This window comes from Euprymna scolopes, chromosome 24, assembly GCF_053919585.1.
Source record: "Euprymna scolopes isolate OS-2025 chromosome 24, ASM5391958v1, whole genome shotgun sequence".
Lineage (NCBI taxonomy): Eukaryota > Metazoa > Mollusca > Cephalopoda > Sepiida > Sepiolidae > Euprymna > Euprymna scolopes.
In genome coordinates this window covers 66,218,071-66,234,603 of record NC_136505.1, presented here as the reverse complement: position 1 = coordinate 66,234,603, position 16,533 = coordinate 66,218,071, and the positions used below count along the sequence as shown (strand labels likewise).

The window sequence follows — 16,533 nt, the reverse complement described above, 5'->3', positions numbered from 1 at the left end:
TCTCTAGTGAGTCCTCCTGCAGGTTTTAAAGAGCTTGCTTGATGACAAGGTTGCAACCCAGTACTCATCAGTATGTCTTACAACATGCAAGCCATTCATAAATCTATAGAACACTGACGCCATATCATGTTAAAGAGTGGTTATTGTCAATGCAAATAAGGATGTGATTGTCCATGACATGTTTACCATTGGCAAAGAAATAGTGACAACAGTGTTTTCCGTTTCGTATAAGCGGTCTATGAAAGTTAAGACCTTGGCATCTAGTGTGGCAGTCGGGGTTGCTAAGAACAAAACTAATGTGGAAAACAAACAGTCTCTTACTAATCCCATTTCACAACACGTGAAAGACAAAACTTTTTTGTTTGTTTTACTCTTGTTCACCTCTTACAAAGCGTATCGGCACTTGGACGTAAGGGGCTACTATTTGGGGACATGTCTAGGAAAGATTAACAAGATATTTGTTTATGTTACATTTAAACTTCTGCATATCAGTACAGCCAGGGAAGCAGGCAGCAAGAAGGGAATTCCAAAGTCTAGCTGTTCGGGGGAAGAAGCTATTAGAATAGAAAGCTTTCTGGCATTTAGAGACATCAACAGTGAAGGGGTGAGATCTTATTGCTAAGCGGGTTTGTCAGGGATATGTACGTAGTGTCAATGTCACCCAACAAAAATACTAGTGTCATTGGCAAAGATACGGATCTATTGGTGTTGTTACTTCATCATGTGACAACCAGTGATGGCAACAAGCTTTATTTCTACTTGAATAAAGGGAGTCCTGCAACAGTATATGACTTTAAGTTTCAAAGAAGTTGCTTGGATATGATGTCTGCAGCAGTCTTCTGTTCCTGCATTCATGGGATGTGATACCACTTCAGCAGTTTTTGGAATCAGAAAGAAATACGCTCTACACAAGGTTTTGAAGGGAGGCTATCTTAAAGAGCTGTGCTAAGATGTTTTCCACACCTAAGAAAAAAAAAATAGCTGAGATTGAAGACGCTGAGTTTAAAGCGATGGTGGCATTGTTTGGGAGGAAAACCTGGATACAATCTGTCTGCAATAAGGTGTTCTAGTCACTGCCAAAAAGTTGGTTCAACCAAAAGCTTTGTTACACCTGAATGACTTCCACTGACCTCTTCTAACACGAAGTATCACGCCCTTCAGAGTTAATTCTAAGCAATGTTTTGGATGGACAATAATGAGACCATGGACGCTACTGAATGGGAATTGCAGAACAATTGTCTAGTTCTAGTGATGACGGATACTTCACCTGCACCAGAAACACTTTTGGTGGTTATAGTACACCTTGGTAGATTTGCAAAAGACACAGACTTATCTGTTCATTGATATGTGGACCATGTCAAGAAGAGCATTGTGACAATATAAGGAAACAGTGTCTGATGATGAAAATAATGACTATTGAACTGACACGGTTATTCAGTGATGAGATATGTCTTCAAATGCACTGGGTATTCTATAATCTTTACAAATTTACATGTATCTCATAACATCATTGATAACGTCATGACCTCGCCTGCCATTGTAGTTAGCAGAATAATTTGTATAAAAATTGTTACATTAAAATATATAGTAAAAAAAAAAAAAATGCGAACTCTTCTGTAATTAACAGCTACAGCTTTGAAATATGGAAATATTACTTATTTTTCAATTTTATGATGGCATAGTTAGGACCTTTGTAGGGCTGTGACAACAGCATATTCTTTTCATTGTTTTGACTCTTGAGTGTATATATGTTAATATCTTATATGTTCTTATATAGACTGATGTGGTTCTCGGTTGATTGATTGTGTCTTACTGTGTCGGATATATACTTGAGAGTCAAAAGAATGAAAAGAATATGCTGTTGTCACAGCTCTAGTGATCAGATTTTAGTAAATTTTTAGTATGTTGTTCCCCACATATAATAGTAATAAAAAAAAATTATAAAAACTTTCTTGGAATTTGTTCATGGTATTTTCTTTTTGTATTTTCACCAGACTATTTCCATTCAAATTAAACCTGAAAACCTTGAAATGTTAAAATATATATTTAGTGTGTGTGTGTGTGTGTGTGTGTGTGTGTGTGTGAAAAACAAAAATCAATCCACTTTACCTTATAGCAGGTGAGACAAACCCAATTCTCTGTTGTGTCTCCACATGTCACACAAGGATGTGATGTGTCGAGTCCATTATCAGGAACTGGTTTAACAGATCCTTCCAGATGGGGACACCATTTCAGTGGCTCAACACAGAACATAGAATCATGCTGTAACAAAGACAAAAAATGAAATAAAAACAAAACACATAGTAAATGGAAGACATGCTCAACAAGATGAGATCAAGTGCAGTTACATTTTGTTGATACACCAAATTTCAGATCAATTTGCTTGAAAGCAACCATACAAATTAACTGAATAGTTGACATGGCTGACGATATTTACATAGCAACACAGATGAGAAAATTGAAACTGCTTAAAATATCTTAATAATGACATACATACATAAAAAAAAAAAAAAACTTGATCTAAGAAAAACTATTTTAAAATTTTGATAAGGAGGGCATAACTATTTTTGTGCTTTGCATATTTGGATATTTTTACCCTCACTTCAAGATCTTATGCATTTTCGTCACATTTCTTGTACTACTTTTTCAGTAAAAGTTTTATATCTTTGTTAAAACAACATTAAGCAATGAAATTTGCCATATGAGTGTATTTTTGTACAAGAAACCAGAATACACCATTGAAAATTCACAGAAATTAATGATTTCCAAGTGATCTACGGTAAATTTATATAAATACGGTGTAATACCATAAAAATTCCATGTATCTATCAAAAAATAAATAAATAAAAATAAGTTAGAAAACTCAAAGTTAAACTGCCATGCATTTTATGTACAAGAAACTGAACTCTAATGTTTGGACTGTTTAAAAATTAATATATTACAAAATTTCTTTGGTATTATTGAAGACCGACACCTTCTGCCCTCTCTCCTCCTTACACATGCTTTCACAAAATACGAGATTCTACCTTTCAGGTAATTACGTGTGAACAATCTGAAAAACTTGACAGAAAGAAAACAAATAAAACAAAAACAATTTTCGAATTTAATGTAAAATAATGACTGTTAAACATTTCTTTTCTATGAGAAATAAATCCTGCACATTTTCCCATTTTGGGGGGAGGGTTGCTTTTTTTTCTAAGACAATTATGTAATTTTAAAAAGGTCTTTATGAAGAGAGGCTTGTCAATCAGACTTCAGGTTAGTGGTGGAGTTATGGGCAACTATGTATGAATACTCTGAAAATTTAACTGTAAACAAAACAAATCAGTTAATTTAGAATTTAGAATGGGGGATTAGTTCCACTTATAAATTTAAAGTAAAATAAAAATTGCTAAAAGGATTTTCCTTCATCGATTGAGGACAGGAACGATCAGCATCCTAAATTCTCGATTCTAACGTTGGTTTTTAATAAAAGGGAACATCTGCTTCCCTGCAAAATGTTTTGTATGCTACATTAAAAAAAGTAAATTTTCATTAGCCCTGCCAAAAAATAATATAAATATTAAAACGTAAAATAATTATTCCCCATTTGTTTCTTAAAAAGTTTTGTAAACAGAATAAAAACAAACTTACATTAAAAAATAAATCTTGTTGCCCCCCCCCCCGCCAATAACTCATTTTTTTATGCTTATTTAAAAAATATGCATGTGCAAAGGTAAAGGTTAACTAGTTTTGATCGAAAGCTGTTCTTGTTTGCTCCTTCTGTTGAAGTTCTTAAACCTTAATTCATTCATTGTTTATTAATATGCAAAAGGATATTCATTTATGAACAAAATGGCAGTATTTTGAGAACATAAAGTGCTTTGGTTTTTACAATTTGAATATTTCAGGAGAAACACCTTGAAATCTGTGCTTATTCAAAGTGATTTATGGATCAATAGGTATTGCTAATTTTCAATGTGAATAGGAAAAATAATCAAAAGAACTTTGGTGATTATTCTATTATATCAAGGAAAGTTATCTGTGAGTATGTTGAACTAAAAGTCAAATACTACACAAGACACACCAATAAAGCTGGCATATTCTTATTAGATGTTGTTGCAAACAAATAATATCTAATATTAAAAAAAAATATATATATATATATTCATTCTTTGGAGGGTCAACTGGAGAAGAATTGTCAGATGGGAGTGGGACATTTAGAACAACTTTTTAATGCATTTGTGTAGTAATTTGGAAAGAAATTTCAGAGTCATTTTTATAGAATTTGAGAAACACTAATACAGTAGAACCCTGAGATACGGTGGCCGTAGGATATGTTGTTTTTTTTCAGGTTACGATGTTGAATGTTTTGTTTTTCTGGGACCCTAGTTATAGTATCTGCCCCGCCTTACAGTGTTATTTATATATTTTGTTATTAATTTTTAAAGCTGTATACTCAAAATTTATTTATTGTTTTTTTTAAGGTTCCCTTCAGATTATTGTCCTTATCAACATTATTTCTCTTTAAATTATTGTGAAAGAGAAAAATGGACAAGAAACTCTGAATTGTCAGAAAGCAAAAACTTCAATGTGTTTTCTTATGATGTCGTATACTAGACAGGATACTCAGCATTGTCTGGGAGGAGTTTAATGATACAGTCTTACATTTGGTAAATCATCATCATCATACCTAGTTTAACATCCATTTTACATGTTGGAATATATTTAACATCTTTTAGAAAATTGATTTCCAAATTAACCTAAGGCCACCATTCGCCCATGTATGGAATATTGTTGTCATATTTGGGCTGGTGCATCTGCTACTAGTCTCTCACTCCTAGACAAGGTTCAAAAGAGAGTTGCCAAACTAATAGGTCCTGAACTGTCATCTAAGCTTCAGCCTCTGTCCCATCGACGAAATGTAGCATCCCTCTGCATGTTCTACAAGTATTTTAATGGTGAATGCTCCGACGAACTGCAAGCACTTGTACCCCCTCGACGTAAATACCCCCAACAAACCCAACAAGCAACAAAATCCCACCCCTTCACAGTTGAGATCCCTAGATGTAAGAGAACCTTCTACTCCAGTAGTTTCTTCCCCAGAATTGCTAGACTTTGGAATTCCCTTCCGGGTTCCTGCTTCCCCAACTGTACTGACATGCAGAAATTCAAGTGTAACGTGAATCGACATCTTGCTGCCCAACTCCCCACATACTACCCCTGTAGCTTATGTCCCTGATAGTAGCCCCCTACATCAAAGTGGCAATGTGCCTTGTTTGGAGTGAAAATGTAATAAAAAAATAAAAAATAAAAAACCTCTGTCACTTTTATTTGGAAATTATTTTCTTAATTAAGGCAAGATTTGTTAGGTTGGTTGTCCTTCTTGACTTTAAGCCAGCACGTATTGAGTGATGGCGACCAGCGTTTTTATCAAGACACCATTTCTGGGCAATTTCTCACCAAGGCTAATGTGTTCTACCTGTCCTAAAATGTGGTACACACTAATCCAAAAGTGCTCAATATCCAAGACAGAGCAGGGGTGTTTAAAAGGCTGCATTGCTTAGGAGCAATAGCTTTAATGTACTTTCTTATAGTGTTATGCTAAACAAAAACTCAGTGTTGACTGGGAGCAATAAAAGAAAAAATACAGCATTACATTTAGTAAGTGGTGGATGTTAGTATAAACACATGCAATATCATAGACTAGGTGTCTTGCTCAGGAAAAATAACTTCAGTATGTTTTGTTATAGTGTTCTATACTAGACAAGGAACTTGGCATTGCCTGGGAAAAATAAAATAAAAAAAACAGTATTACATTTGGTAAGTAATATATAGGTATGGGCAAAAATGGGCGGATAAATATGGGGACATAGTTTTGAAAGCCGATTTATCATAATTTTTTTGTAGGTTTCCGACTAATTTTTGATTGTATTTGAAAGATTAGAGACTAAAGTTAATTTCCAAAAGGAAAAAATATTTGTACACGTGAAAAAAATGTTATGAAAAAGGTTTTCATGGCGAGTTAACCAATTCAGCTAAATTTTGAAGTTAAATAAATTCATTGTAAAAATCCTTTAAAAGATAAAGATTAGTTTTCTGGGTCTATTTCAAAGATAACTAAAGTAAAGTCCTAAGATATTGAATTAAATAAAAAAACAAACACCTTGTTTGTACAAAAAATAGCTTAATTAGCCCTCAAAAAGCAAGTAATTCTGCCGTTCACCAAAACACAACCAATAAAGGTTTGTAAACACGATTATACAGAAACCTAAAATTACAGCCAAACGAAATTTCAAAATGAAAGCATGATAGTAAAAGGAGGTAGGGGTGTCAGATTTCTTTTTTTTCCTCAGATGTGCATCCGTACATTTCTATTATGAACATTTGTGTCAATTTTATCATTTTTCAATTTAATTATTTTTTATGTTCCCGTTTTTAAATTAATTTTTTTTTAATTATTGTTCGAGATAATATAAAAGTTATATTACGCCAAAAGTTTCACATTCATGTGAGCAAGGAAATTATTAAAATCTTGCATATAAAAATTATGCGAAATCTGTAATTTAAAAAAAAAGTAGAAATATTTTTGCTATTATAATTTTTTTTTGTGAAAATATTAAATAAACAATACTTAATTCAATGGTAATATCAGTAGTTTCAGAAATTCATTTTTCTTTGAGTTATATCGAATTCATTAATATGGACTTTGGGGGCTTTTTTTTCGTAATGTTCCTGTAAAAAGTAAATAATTTTTAAAAAATTATAATTTATGATGCTTTATTTTAATAAAAAAAGCAAAAAATTAATACTTTCATTTTTTACTACAGAAAACCATAACTTTAATAAAGGTATTTTTTGTTTAAACAAAATAATACATTTTCACGAAGATTTAACTAAAAATAATGGGTTCATTATAGTTTGTGATCATTATTTTATAAATACTGAAAATTTCATTAAAATTGGTTAATTTCCTGATTTTTCGTGAATTTTTAAGTAAAGGGATGTGAATTTTTAAGTAAAGGGATGTGCCGATGCTCAAAATGTTTATACATTTTTAGCAGCTTTCTTTTTTCCTGTACCTAGTAATATATGCTAATCCAAAAATGCTTAATAATGTGGATAGAGCATGTGTGCTTGAATACCGCAACAAACTTCAATGTCTTTTGTTAGTGTTATATATCAGACAAGAAACTTGGTGTTACCCAGGAGTAATAAAAATGTATTATAGTTGCTAAGTGCTCAATATCCTAGATAAAACAGGTGTGTTTAAATGTTGTGTTTTATAGATATTTGGTAAAACAAAAGGAATTTGTTATAAAAAACAAAAAAAACAAAACACACTTACATTTTGAGCCAATTGTTGCAAATACTTGTCTCTTCCATCTGGACTGCATCCACCACTGGCACCTGCCTCAGACATCAGGAATTGCAAAACAAAAAAAATCCACCTGTTTCAGAAATCCAAAGGACATATATAAGTGTTAACATAATGGAGTTTAGCTTCTATTAGTGTAGCAGAGTGCAGACACACATATGCAAATGCACACGAAATTACGTCACTGGTAAAGAAAAAGACGATAAAAAGCAGAAAGCGCACGTTAGAGAAGACGATCATGTTAGAGATGTGGATGATGTGGGTGATGACACAGCTGTAACGAGAAGTAATGTATGGCGGGAGAATAATGAAATAAATGCCGTTGTTACAACGGGGGAAAAAGCGTGTTGTTTTCTATTCTTTGTCTACTTTGCGACTGAGGCTACAATGTGTTGGGCAACATCTATAATATAAAAGGCAAAATGTGTGTGTCCCCCCTAAAACCTTTCTCAACCGCATCGGACCAGGTCGAGACTGGTACCATCTGAAAGAACGATGACTCACTCGAATATGTGAGAACTAGACAAAAACGCTCAATTATTTTGTGTAGAAATGAACGTTTATAACAAGGGAGGATCGAAAAAATCGTTTCTTTTTAACATACTTGGACACATGTGTGTTAGGCATTCTTTCTTGAATTATTTTAAATAAAAAAAAATTTTTCTTAGTTGTTTCATTAATCTTCAAAAAGATGAGGATAATAGTCTACAATAAATAAATTAATAAATAAAACTCATCTCAATAATGAATTCCAATTAAATAATACAAAAAAAAAATGACGTTAATTTGCTGATAATGTCGTGGGGTAGTGGATAACGAAGTCAGGTCGTAAGCTTTTAGTTTTCATGTTCGAGCCCACGTAACGGTGGTCTATTTAAAAAGAAAATTTTTTTTTAAAGCAGGGTTAAAAGATTTTTATTTGCCATAACATTTTTTTTTATTTCGAGGCTTATGTAATGTGTTTTTTTTTTCAAAACAAAAACTGAATTATTTTCAAGTTCGCTTAAACTGGTTTTCACATACTTCTTTTTTTCGCTGATTACATTTTTGTATTGTTGTTATTTTCACACCCGGGCTTTTTTTTTTCTTGGCATTGCTCAATATCCATACTACAGCACCTTTCGACACCCAGGAAACGCTGGGTACCCCTGCTAGTTAGTTATAAAAATCCAATTGAAATTCATATAATTTTGAGTCTTTTAACAATGGTCTACATCTCCTCATCATTGTCATCATTTTAATGTCGGTTTCATATGTTGGCATAAGTTTTATGGCTTTTATAAAATAACTTGCAAACAAATCTCTGGCCATGTCTTTATTTATCCATACAAAATTCAAACTTTAACGGTTTTAAAACCAAAACTAGTGCAGACATTTTTTTTTTTAATAAATAAACATTTATTTATTAAAACAAATTCAATATTTCGAATTATAACAAATTCTTCATCAGGAAAATCCAGGTTTTCTTATTTTTATTTATATCGCATGGCGGTGATAATCCTTGAGATGTCTTCAGATGTTGTTAAAGGCTTGAATGTTCATCACAGTGTAAGCGTCAGTCAATGTGTGTATCAGATAATATAGGAATTTACTGTTTTTTAAGCACAGTTGATATATCAAATAAATGGAATACAAAATTCAAACTTTAATGATTTGAAGACCAAAACTAGTGAAGACATTTTTTTTTTAATAAATAAACAAATTCAATATTTCAAATTATAACAAATTCATCAAGAAAAATCAGTTTTTTTATTTTTTTATATGTCACATGGCGGTGCCTTCCTTCTCACTTCCATCTTTTTCTTGTCCTATCCCTGCCAGCTGATTTTGTTACCACAACTGTTTTACATAAACTTGCCTATTTCCAAATCTCTCTATACTGCTTAGATTTAATCTTTTAGAGCAGCTGTTTCTGATTGGTTGAAGTTGGTTCTTAATAACCAATCCAAATTTAGGTATTTAACCAACCAAAAGTGAGTACTTTTCAAAAATTGTTCTTTTCTGCTTTCACTGCTTTTGTTGTTGTTGTTGTTGCTTACTGTTGTATTTTTTAGTTATTTTAGTTCACTTGGGTAAGACGTTAGGAGAACAACCTAATTTGGAATGAAATCTTGCCAATGATTGTGTAGAATATATTTGATTCTTATACAGGTCGAGGATTGTATCAAGAGTGAGATACTTTCCGAAGTATAGAATGATCTGATCATTTTTCCAGCAACATTATCCATGGTTTTACATTGAGAGTAAAACAGTTGCATTTGCGAGTGATTTTTTTTTAAAGTGGCGGCTAGAAATAATAAAACACTTATGGCGACTGTACTTTTTTCACAGACAATCTTCCAAAGCTCATTATTGAGTGAAAATGTTTTTTCAACTTTTTTTTTTTTTTTTTAAATAAAACAAAGTCAAATTATTTAAACAATATTCTCTTTTTTTTTTTTTTAAAAACAAATTTGAATGTTTATACGTTCAAGTCTCAACATAAAATTTGGTGCATATTTAGAATTACACTTATTAAAAAAAAAATTAATAGAAAAATCTTTATGATGTATGTACTTGTTACGGAATGAAGATGCCATATACCAAAAAATCATGTGGGCTTAGCTAGTAACTTTTCTAATTGGTTAGTAAATGAAAATATTTAGTTGCAAAATAAAGATAAATTTGTCTGTAGAGCTTTGTTATCAATAGATTCAATGCAAGTCTTCCATTTTAAGTCTGGAGTGAATTTCAAAGCAGGAGTTTTCTCAAGGTGAGAACCATTCGTTTTAACTGAGGTAGGAGTGAGGATCTGAGCATTGTTCATGAAAGAGGAGAAGCTTGGTTGAGATTAATACTTAAACCCATTTCATTCTAAATCTCTTGTCACCAACCCTTTTCTCACAAAAGAGATGTTGCAAGTCTCTATAATTATTTCCATAGAAAGGTGAATGCTAACTATTTTTCAATAATAAGTATTTCCGAAAGCTTTCTAACCATTTCATTTGTCTATATATATATATAAAGTAGTAGCGTTCGTGTGTGTGTGTGTACAACTCTCCTACAGCTCACACCACTAAACTGATCATAACCAAACCTGGCGTGATGATGGTCCCCTAATTAGGGATGATGTGCATCATTTTTCAAGGTCAAGGTCATATTTAGTGTGGCTCTTCATGAACTCCTCCACCAAAGGATGGTGCACACCAAGTTGGGGTTCGTTATTATCCCAGGGGCCACCACCATGGTGCTGGCCAACTTCTTTGTGAATTTGAATCAGATCACCTTCCTCCACCTCCATCCCCTCAACTAATTAAACAAATGTTAACCATTGTAATTCTTTGGAATGATTTCAATTTTTATGCGTAACTTTGATATAACCTACTTGCTTTAAAGTTCATAGTTAGATTTCAGTCACTTCAGGAGGGAGTTAAAAATTTTTAAACATCTTAAGAAATAGTGGCTCTTACAACATCCACTTACCGCAGGGGTGCTCATGAAGTGGATACCCGACCATACAGAAAAGTCTTGCGTGAAGTGTGGGTATATTTGCTAGTCACGGCCATATTTCGCGTGTGTATACATACAGAGGTACCAAAAAGTATTTCTATAAAAGTTCATGTTGGTACTTAATGCTATTGCATTTTCATTTCAATAAATGATCGATTAGGTTAAAGAGAAAAAGGTTACTTGGTGATGGCTTCTAGTTATGAAATTGGAAATTGACAAGCAATGTTTATCAAAAAACAGTTACCTATTATATTTTATGTCGGATGTTATTTTTTTGAGAGCAATTACTTTGTTTTCACCATTATTTTGACGTAGTTGTACATTATGATGGAAATGTAAGGGAGACCACTTCATTTTATATTGAAAACTTGGTAAACTTTAATTTCTTGGCCTTTGGGTCAAGATCAAAGTGTAGTATCTGTTCTTCAGATGCTACACTTCAATTTCTTATTCTCTGTCAGTGGAGAAGAAATCCTTCACGACTGAGACAATTTTAATTTTTGTTCCTTTTCTCCACATTAAAAAACGACCCTGGTGTCTAACTCTGTCCTGTGGGGAGACATTGTAAATAGGAACAACACTATTAATTATCCCAAACAAAAAATTACCTAGCTGTTTTTTTTTTTTTTTTTTTTTTTTCAAAAAAAATCGTTAGCATTATTTCAGCATATTATTCGTTTTTTTTTTTCCTTCAAATTATAATTTTATTCTGAATTCCAACAAAATAAAAGCACAGAAAATTCAAATTTTAAAAATGCAAAAATAACGTTTGGCATATTTACAATACCAACAATACAAAAGAAAAAAAAAAAAGGGGGTAAAAAGATGTATAATAAATAAATGTTACCAAAGGCAGGATTTGTTGCTTTTCTGCCTGCATGGATGAATTTTGGGAGATTTAACAATATTTTAAAGCGTTTATTTACTTCTAAACAAATGTAGTGGCAAGTCTGTTGAGCTAGAAAATAAAAATAATAATGACAGCTTTGTTACAATCAGACCCTCAGTAATCGCTCAAAAATTAAAAATTAAACAAAATATTGGTAGAACATTACATTTTCACATAATTGGTAAGATCTATCAGATAAGTTTCCACTAATACCGAGTTAAATTTAAATTTTTTTAGCTATTATTTTGAGCTAATTCAATTTTGTTTCAAGGTAGATAAAAGTTAACAAAAATAAGTTGAAATGCAAAATAAATTATCCAGTTAGGATACTTGCCTTTGGTAACAGCTATTTGTTGTGTATTTATAAAATAAAAGCAGATGAGATGACCTGCCTTAATCAATGAGATAAGTGCGCTTTTCAAAGTTGTGTTTATTTTTCGCTCTACCAGAGTTCTAAACTATGCGAGAATAAAATTTGGCGGACGTGCACGAGTACTACGCTTCTAGTGAAATACACATTGGCTCCAATGTTGTACGCAGTTCGACTTAGAGAGCACCTAGTTTTTCTTATTTATTATGGCTTTTTTATTTTGGCTTGTTCGGATTGTTTTTTTTTTTTTTTGTTTGTTTTTTGGATGGATATTTTTTATTTTGGTTTGAACTTTGGAAATTATTTTGTTATTATATGATTTTTTTAAATACATATCAGGATGAGTAGGAGAAATGAAATGGTCTGATATCGATGAGGCCATGTATAGAGAGGCTTATAACATGAAAAGTGAAAAAATATTAGATAATTTTGAAACATTTTTAGAGCATGTTCATGAAAAATATGGTAATTAAAAAAATCCCAATAAGCTTTCGGGAAAAAACATGTTTTTCACAATTTAAATTTTTATTTTTGAATCAAAAATAATCATTAAAACAAAAACAGTGTTCTTGTTGAGTAGTGTTTATTTTATTCAAGAAAATAAAAGGTACTCATGCACTTATTGAGCTGTGCTGAAATAATGACATTATTCAGAAAGCCATTCTTAATAAGGAGACGGGAGGGTATTGTGTACCTATTCTGTACTTTCACCTAACAATTTAATAAGAAAAGGTATCGTAAAACTTTAATTAAACTTGAAAATACTATTTAAAAATAGCGCGGATCAATAAGTGCACTAGTACCAAATAACATTTCACTGTGTTTCGATCTACGACATTCCATGAGAGGTATGTAAACGTTAAAGCTTTTTATTTATTTTCGTTTATCGCCACAAGTGCTAATTTGGACTTGCACCAAATTAACCTGTTAATAATTACCTATAACTATAATCTCCGGCCCCCCCCCAAATATCCATCAAAAAAAAAAAAAAAAAAAAAAAAAACAGAAAAAAATCATAACAAAATAATTCACAAAGCGCAAAGTTCAAACCAAAATAAATAAATAAATAAAAACTAGGCCAAATACGCAAAAAATTCTTTCCTTGTAAAAATAATAATTGCTCCCTAAGTTGAACTGCATACAACAGGGGTCGTGTACTAAAATTTTCACACTTCCTTATATTAAACTTCACCCGTAATATAACTTCTGGCAAAAGTTTCAATTTATCAAATTTATTTATTAAATTCCGAGATGGAAATACAGATCAGTTAACAAAGTTCCTTTCCTCTGGCTTTCTAAATAATATTTCAGCATGGTCCATAGACTGCAGGAGATTATTTATAAAGCCATTCTTAAAGTGAACCTATGTTTAAAAAACGCAAGCATACAGTTAAAATTAAGAAAAAGAAAACATAATCGAAAACAGTTATTGTAATTTCACAAAAAGGGGGGGGGGGCAGGTATGCAGTTTAGGTTGTAAACATAGCCTTGCATGAAGAAAAGAGACATGTTGTAAATTACACTGTCATGACTTCATCTAAATAAACGCAAATAATTAAAGTGCTTATTCAAATATGCACTTTTGACAGCATTTAAAATTAAATACAATACAGAAATGTCTGTATGCACGAAGATAAAAAATTCTAAACATAACGTAATTTGATCATATATATATATATATATATATATATATATATATTGGTGCTAAATGCAGAGAGTGATCCGCGCTATTTTTTTAAATCGTATTTCCACGTTTAATTAAAGTTTTATGATATGTTTTTTGGTACTAGTGCAGAGTCAGAGAGTGATTCGGACGTAAATAATAACGTTATTATTTAAAAAGCCATTCTTAACATGGGAAGGGGAGAGTCTTTTGTACCTATTCTATACTTCAACCTTACAATTGAATAAAAAACATATCATAAAACTTTAATTAACTTGGAAATACGATTTAAAAAATAGCGCGGATCAATCTCTGCACTAGCACCGCTTTTAAAAAAAGAATAGATACAAAACACCCTCCCCTCCGCATGTTAAGAATGGCTTTTTAAATAATAACCTTATCATTTCAGCACGGATCACTCTCTGCAGGAGTACCTTTTTTTTTTTATTCAAGAAAATCAAATGTTACTGTTTTTTCGATGAGGTAGAAAAAAGCGTCTCACGAATCGATATGGACACGGACAGAGACAACCCTAATGCACGTGGAAACTGTCAAAACAATCACTGATTACCTATGTTTTATAGAAAAAAATGGCCTCGTCTGTCACTTACCGGTAAAAAAACAGCAAATTTGTTTTTCTTGAATAAAGAAAAACAAACCACTTGATCAATTTTTGTGATTTTTGGAATATAAAAATCGTCATTCCATGACAAAAGATTTTTCTTCATTTTCGGTTTATCGTTATAAGTGCCAATTGATCGTCGGCTTGTGTGATTTCACTGACTAAGCATCTTCCGGCAGTTTACGTAACCTATCCGGAAATAAATCGACGATAACGTGATCCGTGTTTTGCAAAAGTATTAAAATTAGCACAAAACTTAGCAAACCAGAAGAGTAAGCGACCTAAAACAGGAAGTCTTTGATACCAGGAACTAAATCTGACCAAAAACCGTTTGCTGCTGACTTTGAGTCGAACGCTCTTCTTGTTTACAAACTTTTACTCTTTAACATTAGATCAATGGTCAATCATAAAAATAATAACATGTTCGTTCATTCGATCGAAGCGAGAAAACCACACGAGAAGTTCTTACATACATTTGTTAATATAGAAGAGAAAACCATTGTTGTATTTTTTAATTCGTTAATTATTAACTTGTTTTAATATCAGCGAAACTAAAACAAATTAATGAAACTATTTTCCTTTCTTTAAACTAAAGGAAATTAATTTAAAAACCGGCTATCACTAAAAGAAAAAAAAAGTTAAACGTAAGTACAAACAAGATTGTTTCAGACTTATACATTAATTTTAACGGTTTTAATAACGTTATTAAAAATGCATAAAATTTCTATTTCTTTACTTATTTAAAGAAAGTTGAAAACAAAAATAATTAAATGAATTACCTTAATGTAAAATGCAAGTAGTCGTACAAAAAACGGTGATGAATGAAATAGAAGGGAGATAACTCTAATAGGAAAAAACAAAAACACTCTTAACGATCACGTCCGATAACTCTGTCAAAATTCTTACCGACATAAATCATTTAAGAACTAAATACCGCTAGGAAATTAGTTACGCTTCTTACGTTATAAGATTGAAATCTGAAAGTAAAAAAAAATCAATTTTCATTAAAAACCAATTGTATATATTCACTTTTTTATGGCAATCTTGACTAAAGTCGTACGTAAGGTGGTGGCCGCGAAGGATATGGAACGGAACGCAAATTTTAGCGAAACGAGAGTAATTCTTTTTTGGGACGCCAGCCAGCTCGCCAAAAAGTACGACACAGGCCAATTTTCATTTCGTCATAAAAACAACTTTACAAAACAAAAAGCAAAAACAAACAAAAAAAATTATTTTTACACTTTTATCTCGCGAATAAACATGAAATTATATATTAAAAACTGCGTTTATTATTTTTAATATCCAACAACGGAGTTGAAGTCAATGTTTTCGATTTTAAAACAAAACTATTTTTTTTTTGCTAAATCTCTGTTTGGCGTACTCATGAATTATTTTTTCTTAAGAATAAAATTGAATAAAGTTTATTTTTACAAGAATGTTCAGACATTTACCTAGCAAATAAAGCATAAAACATATAGGAAAAACCGCGGTTATTATTAAAAAAAAAAAAAATCCAAATTATACACCGGGAATCAAGTTGGCTTCTTTTTTTTTTTTTTTTTTTTTTTTTTTTTCCTTAAATGAAACTGACTTCATATTTTTACAAGATTGTTAAAACATTTAGCTAGCGAATAAGCATAAAAATATATGAAAAACCGCGTTTATTATTTTTCAAAAATCAAAATTATACACCGGTTATGAAGTCAGTTTCGTTTAAGAAAAAAAAAAACTTCGGTAAATATTCAGATACGTTACAACAGGACACCGACCACTCTAATTTGTTTTTTGGAGGTAATCGAGGTCGTTGACAACGAATCTGATAATCAAATCCGGGGCAAATTTACCGTTTGCATGGTATTAACCCTTGAACCCACGAATTACTTTCCGTCATTTTACAGCTTCCGTTTACGCTATGCGCGAGCGCGCGGTGACATAAACGACGGCAGTTGAGTGTGTCTTCACATAGCAAACTGTCTTTTCACATGGCGTACGAATCTTTTTTTGGGGGGGGGGGATAATGTCGGAAAGACCTTTTTTTTTTTTTTTTTTTTTTTCAGAACAGGATTAAATTTTTTTTTTCATTCGTGGATAATTTAAAATTCGAGAAAAACTTTGTTTAAAACAGAATTTAAAAAATACATTA

General features: G+C 31.7%; 1 protein-coding gene and 1 pseudogene across 3 annotated transcripts in view; one reads left to right on the top strand and one right to left on the bottom strand.

Annotated features, from left to right (window-relative positions):
- The window catches only part of LOC145246757 (protein deacetylase HDAC6-like), a 36,424-nt gene extending 20,128 nt beyond the window's left edge, over positions 1-16,296 (bottom strand). Inside the window, exons 1-3 of one of the 3 annotated variants that reach the window (XM_080108527.1) lie at positions 16,235-16,296; positions 7,328-7,430; positions 2,110-2,262 (exon numbers count right to left, since the gene is read on the bottom strand). In XM_080108527.1, the coding sequence (XP_079964653.1) occupies positions 2,110-2,262; positions 7,328-7,430; positions 16,235-16,281 (303 nt within the window). In that variant the 5' untranslated portion in view covers positions 16,282-16,296. Of the gene's footprint in view, positions 1-2,109; positions 2,263-7,327; positions 7,431-14,379; positions 14,487-15,169; positions 15,307-16,234 lie in introns of those variants that run through there. The other 2 variants (XM_080108529.1, XM_080108526.1) reach the window with 2 other exon arrangements.
- Positions 11,225-11,452, top strand: LOC145247019 (U2 spliceosomal RNA; annotated as a pseudogene).
- Positions 16,297-16,533: the final 237 nt, after the last annotated feature.